Source organism: Rousettus aegyptiacus, unplaced genomic scaffold, assembly GCF_014176215.1.
Source record: "Rousettus aegyptiacus isolate mRouAeg1 unplaced genomic scaffold, mRouAeg1.p scaffold_m13_p_3, whole genome shotgun sequence".
NCBI lineage: Eukaryota > Metazoa > Chordata > Mammalia > Chiroptera > Pteropodidae > Rousettus > Rousettus aegyptiacus.
In genome coordinates, this window is record NW_023416306.1 from 152,110,889 (window position 1) to 152,123,582 (window position 12,694).

Here is a 12,694-nt window from a genome sequence, read left to right on the forward strand (position 1 = left end):
ATTTCTTTTACTTAACACTTTGAGCCATAGATGAAATTTAAAGCAGAACGAATACTGGGTTACTTTTTCCATCACTGGGAGAGACTGGCCATCGAGTATTTACTACTGGTTTAACTACTGAACGCATGGTAGAATATTCAATGGCCAAAAGTATACAGAAAATGTTGATGTAAGGAAAGCCAGACTAATCTTTTTCTCATGGAGCTCAGAGAAGAATCCTTTAGGAGGAGGAGTTGAGGTAACGAAGGGGAACATCTGTTTCTAGAATAGTAAGTCTGAAGTATGTTCCAAGGGTGAGTGACTATGACTTATTTTCCTTCTTGCTTCCTGGCTCTAAGAATAAACTTTGGAAAATCATAGTGTGGCATTCTTAGAGGCGTCATTCCTAACTTTCTTTGACGTCATGGCTACAAAGCATTGTGTAAGTATATTTGAAGAGAAATGGCTGAGACTTTCCCAAAACTGACAGACATCAAGCCACATATTCAAGAAGCACTATTTCTTAGTCACCTAGGGCTGCTATAATAAAATACCATGGGCTGGGTGGCTTAAACAACAGGCACTTCTCACAGTTCTGGAGGCTGGCAGTCTAAGAGTCTGCAAATTGGTCAGGGCTTAGTAGGAATGAATCACCTCTGTTCCAAGTGGCTGGGGTAGTTCGACCGAGGTTTGGAGATCTACTTTCAACCTGATCACTCATATGGCAGGGAAGTTGGTACTACTACCTGTCCGCTGGGAATCCAGGCAAAGCTGTGAGTTGAGGGGAGGGATCTCAATTTCTCTCGTTTTCACTGGTTCTTGGTCTGGGTTCCAAAGTGAGCACTGCAAGAGATCAAGGCAGAATTGCATGGCATTCTTTTGACCTATTCTTGGAAGCTAAATAGCATCATTCTTGCCATACTCTATTGGCCAAGACAGGCACAAAGACCCACCCAAGTTTAAGGAGAACAGAGTCCATCTCTTGAAAAGAGTAGCAAGGTTCTAAAAGAGCATGTGGAATGGGAAATATTGTAACTATCTTTGGAAAATCTGCCTTCTGGTTCACATTCCTCTTATATATAAAATATAACCCATCACTCTTCCTCAGAAATCTCAGTCATTATAGTATCACACTCAGGTGCAAGGTCCAAGACTGCATCATCTGTATCAGGTCCAGGTACAGATGAGGCTCCTCAGGTACAGTTCCTTGGGTATAGCTACTTGAGTATTATTCTCAATCTGAAGACCTATGAACTAAAGAAACAACTACGCACACACACAAAACACAAAGGTAGGATTGATATAACTCTTATACGCATTCTTACTTAGAATGGGGAAAATGAGAGGCACACAACAGTCACTGATCCCTAGCAATTTTGAAATCTAGCTGAGAACATGTTGCTAATTCTTTCATTGGTGCTCAGTTTACTCTCTGAATTGTTCTCTATAGCTCTTGGTTTCACCCTTTAAATTGAAACCTTTATTTTCTGTAAGAAAACTGAATTACCAACTAAAAAGCCTCCTCAATCTGCTTCCTAGATAAAAAAAAATTAGGAGTCCAAAGATCTCTTTTTATTTTGCACCCTCCCTTTTTGTTCAAGTTCACAGTACTTCCCACCAGAACAATTATCTCAAGAACTAGGTGGTTTCTAAAAATCTTAGCAGAGTTAACTCCATGAGACAAAATACACAACTATGAGTCTATCTAGGATAGGAACTTCTCTACTTTGGGCTCCCTATGAGAATCCTGTAGGACAACACCCATAAAAAGCCCAGAAGTCCTATTATTTAATAGGATCTCGTAGGCACACTTTAAAAACTTTAGAAGGCTTCTGTCAACCTTAAGTGTTCTATGAAGCCCTACCTTGATTCTTTCTGAGGTATTTACAAAAGATCTTCCCACAGAGCTACCTTGGATTTGACTTTGGTCTAAGGTCCTTTCTTAATAATTTGCCATCTGAGAGGCTGGGGATGAGAAACAGTATTACTGTCAGACTTGTCAGTTTGACCATCTGAACCTGGTTCCGTTGTATTTAACAGTTCATTCTTTAACTCATCTCTCCCTCTTGCATTTTATCATAGGCAGCAAAAAGCTGCCAGCTGGCACTTGCATTACCCTGCTGGGAAATCACCTTAGCGTGATTATTGAATTTGTTAGGTATATTTTCTATTTTCACATTACTATGTCAGTGTTTCCTCCAGCTTCCAGTGAATTTTTCTTGCTTTCCTTTGAGCCCTCCTCAATAATAGCCTCCGTGAGGCCCTTTGGGCCTTCACTGTCAGTCTCCTCGGAAGCCCTTCCAGTTTCTACCTGCCACCCAGTCCTAAAGCCAGCTGTGATTCTTGTGCATATGGATCTCTCCACATGTTGCTTGAACTTCATCATAGCATGCTATCTGGGTTTTAAGAATGAATGTGATAAGAGAGGAAGGTGGGAATACTTGGCATTTACTATGATTTAGCTTTGGAAGTCACGTAGCTATGAGGCTGTACACTATGGATTGAGGCAGACACAAAGACCTCAGGTACAAGGAAAGTGGATTTGGTTCTCCAGGTAAGTAGGTACTGTACAGACCAACTACCAGGGGATGCCCATAATCTGCAAAAACAATCATCTGGAGTTCTAAGTGCAGAATTCCCTAGAGGAGGGCATCTTCGAATGGCCTGGCCTAGACCTCCTCAACTGCTTTTCCCTCATTTGCCTGGAAACCATTTCCTTGTTTCTTTATAGCAACCTGGGCATTGGGGGAGAGGGAGGGAAAAGCCACCTTTCTCACTGATTTTCTGAAACCTGAGTGCAAATTTCAATTATTGTGTTGGTGGTTGTAGCAGCCCAAGTAAATTCTTGGCAAGCTATTCCTAGACTGAGGACAGCCTGAACTCCTTACAACAGGTATTTAAAATATGTTGCAGCAATTACTTTAGGAAATGGAATGGGGAAAGCTTATAGAACTCTTGAGACCTGAGGCTTAGTTCAATATCTTTTTGTATAGTTTGTAAATATTTATTGAGCCTCAATTTGCTCAATACCTTCCATGTACTCCATTGACCCTTCTCCACCCTGCTCTGTACCCAAACAGGCTGAGCTGTATGGTTGGGTTCAGCCAAAGTTTAGAGCCTGATACTGCAGGGCAAGAGGAGAGTTGTTAAGGGGGGAAAATTTTCAAATGGCCAACTTCTGCTTGCTTGTTAAGGGTGTAGTTATCCTGTGCAAAGATATGCTAATGGCTGACTTCTGCTTCTGTAAACCACCTTGCTTGTTTGATGTAGCTTTAGGCTTTATAAACTGCCTCCTCTGGAAGCTCGGGGCTGACTCTCTAATGGGGAGAGTCAGTCGCTGGCCAGGCTGGCCAGGCTGGCTAATAAAGGCTCATAATTAATCTCAATTGGCTACGTGGGTCTTAGATTCAAACACGCCACAACAGAGTAAGGTTAAAGGTTTTACTCTCCTCATTTCTGCCACTTTACCACGGGCAGCTGTCTCCTTCTATGAAGGCTCAGCTACTGCCAGTCAGCCTTTTCCCCTTGAGCCTTCAGGCCCCAATTTCTGCACCAAAACTTTAAAACAAACAAACAAACAAACAAACAAAACCTTTCCCATGCCTTTATAAATAGTCTATGAAACTCTCCTCAAATTACCCAGTTTGAAAGTGTCACTCGTTTCCTGCCAGAACTCTGATATAACTCAACACCGACACTGCCTTGCGACCAGACTTGCAAGTTAAGGAACAAAACATTTACTGAGCACCTACTAAAGGTCAGTCAGGACAGTAATTTTTACATACATTAGCCCATGTGATCATCACAATAAACCTTTTACAGATAAGGAGACTGGATTCATAGTCTTAATTACGTACCTTGCTGAGGATCACCACGCTATTAAGGAGCAAGGTCATACTGGAACCCAGGTAGGTCTCGCTCTGTAAACATCTACCTCTGGAGGCCTTGCTAGGAACCCTCAGTTCTAGAGAAGAGGCCTTGGAAAGACTGAGAGGCAAAGGAGGGATTAGGATTATGCTCTTCTTCCTATTTCCTGATTTACTAGTTCTACGGATTTCGGATTTCGACTGTCCACCCCCAAATCCGCGTTATTCAAGGGTCAACTGAACAATCGCCTAGGATGTTTTTAAAAATCCAGCTTCTTGGAACCACCAGGGTATTTCCTAATACTTAGCTTTCAGCAGTTTTCGTATTTCTATTTCGATACACCATATTGGATTGCGGGGTTAGTAAATAATTTATTTTAGCGGACACTTTTTTCCATTCAGGCACTAGTGGATTTGCACTAACTCTAGGGGGAGCTCACAACGGATTCGAGAGTGTTCCCATACCCGCCCAACGGGAGCAGTGCAAAGATTCCAATTGCTACTGCACCCGAGGGAGGTGTAAGGACGCTAGGCCCCGCTCGTGAGCCCAGTCCACCTTTATTGTCCCAGCCGGGATGGCGGCGACGGTGACGCTGGAGCCCGCGGGCCGCGGCTGCTGGGACGAGCCCGTGCGCATAGTCGTGCGCGGCCTGGCCCCGGAGCAGCCTGTCACGCTGCGCGCGTCCCTGCGCGACGAGAGGGGCGCGCTCTTCCGGGCCCACGCGCGCTACTGCGCCGACGCCGGCGGCGAGCTGGACCTGACGCGCGCGCCCGCGCTGGGCGGCAGCTTCGCGGGGCTCGAGCCCATGGGGCTCTTCTGGGCCCTGGAGCCCGAGAAGCCCTTTCTGCGGCTAGTGAAGCGAGACGTGCAGACGCCCTTCGCCGTGAAGCTGGAGGTGCTTGACGGCCACGAGCTCGAAACCGAGAGGATCCTAAGCCGGGCGGTGCACGAGCGCGACTTCCTGGGGCCCGGGGTGCGGCGAGAGCCAGTGCGCGCAGGCCGGGTTCGCGCCACGCTCTTCTTGCCGCCAGGTGAGCCGCCCGCTTTCCAAGCTGCTCTGGAAGTCGGGTGGAGTGGGAGACCTTGGGCGGCCCCTTGCTTATCCAGGAAACCACATCGTTGTGGAACTTTCTTAAACTGGTCCCGGCACTCCACAATCTACCTTAGATTTGGGGTGGAATTCATAAGTTTCACGGCACTTCTTGGAGACCCTGTCACTCCCTTAGCTATATGCTTCAAAGTGCATACAACATATATTTATTGAGAGCTGGCTGTGTTTCAAATACCGATATTAGGCAATGAGTTCTTCCTGTATGCAAAAGTGATTTTTATCTCCTTTCCCATCAAAATTCCACGTAGGCTAAAAGCCACAGATAGAGACAGTTCACCATACTCCAAAACAAACAAAACTCCCTGATGGTCCTCTCCCCACTATTGTAAACAGTCTGTCAGTGGTTCTCAACCTCTAATGATTTCCTCCCACTCCAAGGGACATTTGGCAATATCTGGAGACATTTTTGGTTGTTACATGGAGCGCGGTGGGGGGCGGGGGGCGGGGGAGGGTAAGTGCTATAGATATCTAGTGGATAGAGACCAGCAATGTTGCTAAATACCCACAAAGCAAGCACAGGAGAGCCCCACAACAAAGAAATATCTTGCTCTAAATGTGCTGTAATGCCGAGGTTGATAAACCCTAAACTAAGTAAAAACAAGGTACTTACTGGGTAACCGCAACCTGGAAACAAGACCCCTGACCCACCCCTTCCAACCAAATGCCGGACTGAAACCCCGTAACAGAGAAATGCTGGAGTTTCCACAGCTCATTATGCAATTATTTTCCAAAACAAGAGGTCCTGCTTTATTCTTACAGTTCTTCAGCAACTCACAGCCCTAACTAGTGGCTGCCCACTCAACTGTGAACTCCTGGGCTGGAACTGGGTCTTCTAGATCACTATATATTCCTAGAGGCTTGCACAGGGATATGGTAGAAGCTCAATAAATCATACTGACTGATTCATTAAGAATCTCCTAAAGACTTTCATGAAAAAAACCCCAAAACAAAAACTCACCATCTAGTCATAAGTGCTAACTATTTCAGTGCCTAGTATGTGGTGCATTTAAAATTTATTGTGTTTTGTCTCAAAAGCTGTAAATAATGTAGAAGGGTTCAATTATTTAACAAATATGTGTTAAGGACTGTGCTCTGTACTGGGATGCAATGGCTAGCAACGTCAGACATGGGCCTCACTGTACTTATAGCCTAATAGAACACATGGGCAATTATTACTTGCACCTATAATGAGTGTAGTAAATGCTAAGGCAGGGGAAGTACAAGCCCAGGGTGGGAACATATACAAGGCTATCTAACTCACTTGGGGAGGGGAGGGAGATCAGGGAAGTCTTACAGGATTTGAAGACTGAGAAGCCAACCATGTCAAAGAAAAAAAGGTAGAGAAGGAGGAGAATAGTATATACCATTTTCAGGGGTCAAAGAGAACATGGCACATTTAGGAATAGCACTGTTTAAGGCTGGAGCAGAGGGCATAAAGCGATAGGGAATATAATACTCCCCTATGTATGTAGACTGCTTTATGCCTTTCAAAGCATTCTCAAATAGATTTTTTACAAAAAGAAAAAACAAGAAATAAAATTTGGTGGAAAATGTATATCTCATCATGTTTTTTCTAATTTCATTTACTCTTGAACAACATGGGCTTGAATTGTGCAGATCCACTTGTATTTGGATTTTTTTCAATCAATATAGAGTTGGCCCTCCATATCACTGAGTATATGGTTGGAGGTTCAACCAACCATGGATCAAAAACAGTCTTTTCCATCCTTGATTGGGAATCCACAGATGTGGAGGGCTGACTATATGTTGTTCTATGCCATTTTTTAAAAGGGATTGAGCATCTGTGGATTTGGTTATCTGCAGGATTCCTGCAACCAATCCCCTGTGGATAACTAGGGACAGCTATATGGGGATTTTTGACCACAAAGGGGAGGGGGGCAGCTCTCCTAACCTCCATGTTCTTCAAGGTTCAACTATATATTATTTTCATTGTTTTGTGAAAATATATGAGAAATCCTAGAGAAAAGGCATTTTGTTCTCCCTTCTCCCCACAGATTTGTTTGTTTGTTTGTTTGTTTGTTTGTTTGTTTGTTTTTTGAGTAAAAAGGGTCCATCCACCAATGCCACACTCCCCAACCTTCCTTGCTTCTCTCTTGACTGCCAAAATCTGAAACCTAAGAATGTCTTTTAAGAGTCTAGAGTTCCTCATGATTCGTGGTACTCTCCAGGTGCAGGGCCCTTCCCTGGGGTCATCGATCTGTTTGGAAGCGGTGGTGGCCTCTGTGAATACAGAGCCAGTCTCCTGGCTGGACATGGTTTTGCTGTGCTTGCTCTGGCTTATTTCAGATTTGAAGACCTCCCTGAGTATCTGAATAACATGCACTTGGAGTACTTTGAAGAAGCTGTGAACTTTATGCTGCAGCATCCCAAGGTGGGTTCAGGTGCTTGCCTAAATGCAAAGAAGAGACACAGCAGACACAGGGCTGGATCCAGAAGCCCTACTGGGACACCAGGGACTAGAAGTATGTCATGGGACACAAAGTCTCCTTCAAAAGTGTTATTAAAAGGATTATTATTTCCACTTCCACCCATCTCTCTCTAATCCCTTAATCCTTGAGTGTTTAGTTCCCTTCAATTCTCAACCATTATTTAAAGTGCTGGGCTAAAAAGTTACTAATCTTGAGTTTTGGTTCTACATTTACTACCAAGTTCCTGAATAAGGCAATTGCCCTCTCCGGGATTCGATTTTTCTCATTTATAAGATTAATGTAAATGGGTAGAGGAAAAAGTTTGACTCTAAAGAGACATTTTTTGAGACAATTGGTCACATGTGAATAGGGACCGTGTATTTGATGATATTAAGGAATCATTAATTTTGTTAAGTGTGATAATGGTATTAAGGTTTTGTAGACACTTCTTATCTGATAGTGGAAAATTAATTAAATATTTTAGTAGTAATTATAAATGAAATACATACGCTATGCTACTATCTAAATTTAAAGAGACCCAAACATTTTAGTGTCAAGGAATAAGATCGTCTGTAAGGTCTGCAGGATGGTTTAACTGTGTTAAAATTCAGAAACTGGTCTGTTAGTAGAGTTGCTAAGACCTAGGTGATCTTAAACTGTGAGGATTATTTATTTGGGGAGATGAGGTCCTGGTAAAAAGAGAAACCAACATATACTATTAGTTCTGCCCTTAAACCTAGGCAAAAGGGGCTTCTTCTTTGGACCCTTCATTTTAGATGGCCACACTCTGCCCTTCCTTGGCTGCATTTCTGCCTAGAGGGTAAGGTGTCCAGGGGACCAAGGGGATGTGTCCACCTGGAACCCATGTGATCCCACCCCCCATGCCCTTGGGATCTGGAACCTCAGAATTCTCTGCTAAATAGCACACTGATCCTGCTTCTAGGCCCAATGCCTCTTTTCAGGGAACTTCAATGTTAATACCTCTAAGCCTTAAATATATAGGCTGGGTATTGACACACAAGTGTGAGAGTCTCCTCAAGGTACATGCTGGAGCCAGGGATGGGAGAGAAGGAGGGTGGGCCAGGGACTGGGGCCAGGGGCTGGCTCTCCTCCATGCCATGTTCCAGTGCAGAACTCAGAGGAGGTTAAATTTTAATCTTATAAATTGTTATGGAGGTATATTTATCAAGAGAGGAGAAAATAATATATTTTATTTATATGTGTTCATTTGATTAATAAATATTTAGGTATAGAGTATATGGGCCTCTGTGTATATTCTTGACCCAGACCCCATACATATTACTGAAGGGCCGATGTACTAGGAAATTAATTGATTTGCTTATTAGAAGACACACTTGAACTCTGGATTGTAGCATAAGGAAGGAAAGCAAACAACAGTTGAGAAAGTTACCTAGAGAATGTAAAATCACTGTGTCCTCCATTTATGAATTCTAGGCTTATTCTCTCTCTCCTCATCAGGTGAAAGGCCCTAGTGTTGGGCTTCTTGGATTCTCCAAAGGAGGTGACCTATGTCTCTCGATGGCCTCTTTTTTGAAGGACATCACAGCCACTGTACTTATCAATGCCTGCGTGGCCAACACCATTGCTCCTCTGCATTACAAGGATATGATTATTCCTGATCTTGGCAGTGACTCAAGGAAATATTCAATCACTGAGTCAGGCCTTTTTGATTTAATGGACATTTGGAACAACCCACTGGAGGAACCCTACCACCAAAGTCTTATTCCATTAGAAAAGGCTCAGGGGCCCTTACTGTTTATTGTTGGCATGGATGATCATAACTGGAAGAGTGAATTCTATGCTCATTTAGCCTCTGAACGGTTACAAGCCCATGGGAAAGACAGACCTCAGATAATCTACTACCCAGGAACTGGTCATTGTATTGACCCACCTTATTTTCCTCCTTGTAGAGCCTCTGTGCATGCAGTATCGGGTGTACCAATATTCTATGGAGGTGAACCAAAAGCTCACTCAAGGGCACAGGTAGATGCCTGGCAGCAAATTCAAATGTTCTTCCATAAACATCTCAATGGTAAAAAATCTGTCAAGCTCAGCAAAATGTAACATAACCATAGATGAGATACTATTAATAAAAATTCTATTCATACAATGTGTATTGGGTTTTTCCTATACATGAATACCTAGGAGCCTTTTTGTAACGAAACAACCGAAACAACCGTCTCAGCTTCCTTGTCAGATCTGACTGGATTCTCAGCTTTTGCAACCCTCCTTTATTCACCGCCAGGTCCATCCCTTTCTCCCCTGAACTTTATCCAATATACAGGCTTAACCCCAATCTTATCTGTAGGATCAGTCTTAACCTTAAGCAGAAAAAAGGTAAGAAGTGTTTGCCTAACTCTTAATTGCTAGTCTAGCCTTGTGTTCTGGTTCTAAGGACTGAGCTCTGTGTTGCTAAGAGTCCCATAGGCACTTTGGGCCCTAACTGACCATGTCAGTTTTGGGAACCTGAACACTTGAGCCCCTTTAAAAATGGACTCTGCTTCATTCTTGCCTATACACATTCCTGAACTCAAGACTTGTCTCTGAACAGTTATAAAATTGAGACATTGATATACTTAGTATACAGTAGTAACCCCTTAATCTGTGGTTTCTTTTACCTGCGATTAACAGTGGTCAGAAAACATTACATGGAAAATTCCAGAAATAAACAATTCATAAGTTTTAAATTGCATGCTATTCTCAGCACCTCACTTCATCTCATTACATAGGCATTGTGATCTCACGTCATCACAAGAAAGATGAGGATAGTATGATATTTTGAGAGCACATTCACGTAACTTGTTACAGTATATTGTTATAATTGTTCTATTTTATTATTGTTAGTTATTATTAACCTACTGTGCCTAATTTATAAATTAAACTTGATCATAGGTGTGTATGTATAGGAAAAAACAATATATATAGGGTTTGATACTATCTGTGGTTTCAGACATCCACTGGGGGTTTTGGAATGTATCTCTCATGGATAAGGGGAGACTACTGTACTAAGTTGTACATTTATTTTATGAAATGAAAACTTTGCTTTTATTTTATAAATGAGGCCCTAGATCTCAATTTCTTCTTACTGATAAAGTATCTTTAACATATTTTATATTGCTTCCAGCCTGAGGAGATATGCTTGACTAGGAGACTGCATAGTGAGGTCTACTGTAAAGTTAGAGTAAGTTTGGGTCACATAATAGAGTCTTCAAAAGCCAAATTGGAGCGTTCAGATTTAAAATAGGAAGAAATAAAAAAATATTTTTGACATATTTTTTTTTCAATGGCTATCACTAATTTTTTTGAAGCTTGGTGGCTCAATATAGTTGAAGCCTAAAATAAATTTAATTGGAGATACTTTTCAAAAAGAAAACAATCAGAAAATATAACCAAATTTAGGCCTTTGTTCTGCTTTCCTTTGTACACCTAATACTTTTGAATGTACTTTATCAGGGTGAGAAAGGCTAATGGACCATTTTGAAAGCAAATATATGTTTTTGTCAACCACTGATCATTTAAAAAATATTTATATAAACCTGTTATATATTTTAGCCAATTGAAATTAACAAAGTATCATGATTAAGCTATTATGTACATTCATTTTAAATTGTTTTGAACACTGGGAAGATAAAAATTGTGAACGGTGAAGAAGAGAACAAAATGGCGTAGTTGATAGAGGCTCTGTTCTTCCCTCTGGCGACCAAATCAAAGTTGTGACAGTAATAAAGAGCAGCAGCAAGGAAAAATCGCCTGAGATCTAGAGGAACAAGCCATACAACTACAGAGAAATCCAAGAAAGCACCCTGCAACAGCAGAAAGCAAGACGAGGTGAGGACGTGGGGCTTCCTGGTCCCGAGCAGCTGAGTAAACTGAGGCTTCAGCACTGGCAGCAGCAGACGCCTCTGAAAGGGGCCATGACCACGACCAGATTTTCGGAGTGATGGACCTCTCACTCTGAACACCAGTGCCTGTTGGGCTGCGCACAGGGGGCACCAGGGACTTACAGGGAAACATTGTCAGAATGAGGGCCGAGGGGAGACTCGCTTGCTACAAAAGTGCCAGCATATCCATTGTTCCCTGTTGAGCCCTCCCCACTACCAGTGCACTGGACGGGCACAGCACCGCTATAGCAGTGACGTCATCAAACTGGATAACAGAGATCGCTCTGCCCAGAGAATTCCCTGGAACCCTGCCTACCCCAACTCTTGGCCCTACCCAAGCCATATCCAGGTATGTCCTCATTGAGTCAGGTGCTCTTTGCTGAGACTCACACTGGTGGAGGCAGCTGGCCTCGGTTTCTGGTGTGGCCTTTTGAGGCAACTATAAGCACAGCATCTGTGGATTGCTTGCTGAATCTTGACAGGTGGCCTCATAGGGGCACAAGCTTGGGCTAAATTTGGCCTGCAGCTGAACCCCTCTCAGGACTGTGCCACTGGACACCCTCTTCACAAATCCACACTAATAAGACGAGGAGACTTAGGAGCTTTACTTAGTACATAGAAACAGACACGTAAAAGCAGCCAAAATGGGAAGACAAAGAAGCAGAAAGCATATGAGAGAACAGAACAGAGATCCAGATACAATGGAGTCAAGTAATCTAACAGATGCAGAGTTCAAAACACTAGTTATAAAGATGCTCAATGAACTTTTGAGACGTGTAGAGAACTCCAACAAAGAGATAAAAATGGAAATGGAAATTATAAACGGGAACCAGTCTGCAATGAAGAACACATTATCTGAGATGAGAAATATATTAAATGGAATAAACAAAGGAATAAACAAAGTGAATAAAGAAAAAGATCAAATGCCGTATCTAGAGGACGGGAAAGCCAAGGACACTCAATCAGAATGGCAAGAAAAAAGATGCCAAGACTATAAAAATAATTTAAGGAGCAAATGGGACACTATTAAGGCTCCAAATATTCGTCTGATCGGTGAAACAGGAGTAAATCAAGATGTCGAACAGCTGCTTGAAGAAATAATGATGGAAAACTTCCCTAACCTGGTGAAGGAAATGGACATAAAACCTCAGGAACCTCAGAGAATTACAAAAATCAGGATTCCAAAGAGGCCCACACCAAGACATATCAAAATTAAAATGCCAAAGCTTAAAAACAAAGAAAGAACATTAAAAGCAGGAAGAGAAAAATACTTATAAGGGAACACCCATAAGACTGGCAGCTGATTTCTCAGAAGAAACTATGTAGGACAGAAGGGCTTGGCAAAAAATATTCGACAGGGTGAAGACCCAGGATCTACAACCAAGAATCTTTATCCAGTAAAGCTA

The 12,694-nt window shown here is 42.5% G+C and overlaps 2 protein-coding genes across 3 annotated transcripts in view; one reads left to right on the forward strand and one right to left on the reverse strand.

Moving 5' to 3' along the window:
• HEATR4 (HEAT repeat containing 4) overlaps nucleotides 1–4,388 on the reverse strand; it is a 34,276-nt gene extending 29,888 nt beyond the window's left edge. The window contains exons 1-2 of the mRNA XM_036218322.1: nucleotides 3,837–4,388; nucleotides 726–822 (exon numbers count right to left, since the gene is read on the reverse strand). The gene's annotated coding sequence lies outside the window, so the exon portion shown is untranslated. The remainder of the gene's footprint in view (nucleotides 1–725; nucleotides 823–3,836) is intronic.
• Nucleotides 4,284–9,517, forward strand: LOC107505018 (putative acyl-coenzyme A thioesterase 6). 2 transcript variants are annotated; one of them, XM_016134808.2, is made up of 3 exons: nucleotides 4,284–4,877; nucleotides 7,147–7,349; nucleotides 8,866–9,517. In XM_016134808.2, the coding sequence occupies exons 1-3, from the start codon at nucleotides 4,421–4,423 to the stop codon at nucleotides 9,469–9,471; spliced, it is 1,266 nt and encodes a 421-aa protein (XP_015990294.2). In that variant the 5' UTR covers nucleotides 4,284–4,420; the 3' UTR covers nucleotides 9,472–9,517. The 2 variants fall into 2 exon arrangements, with proteins under 2 accessions (XP_015990294.2, XP_036074223.1); XM_036218330.1 differs by having other exon boundaries at nucleotides 4,774–4,877; nucleotides 7,265–7,349.
• Nucleotides 9,518–12,694: the final 3,177 nt, after the last annotated feature.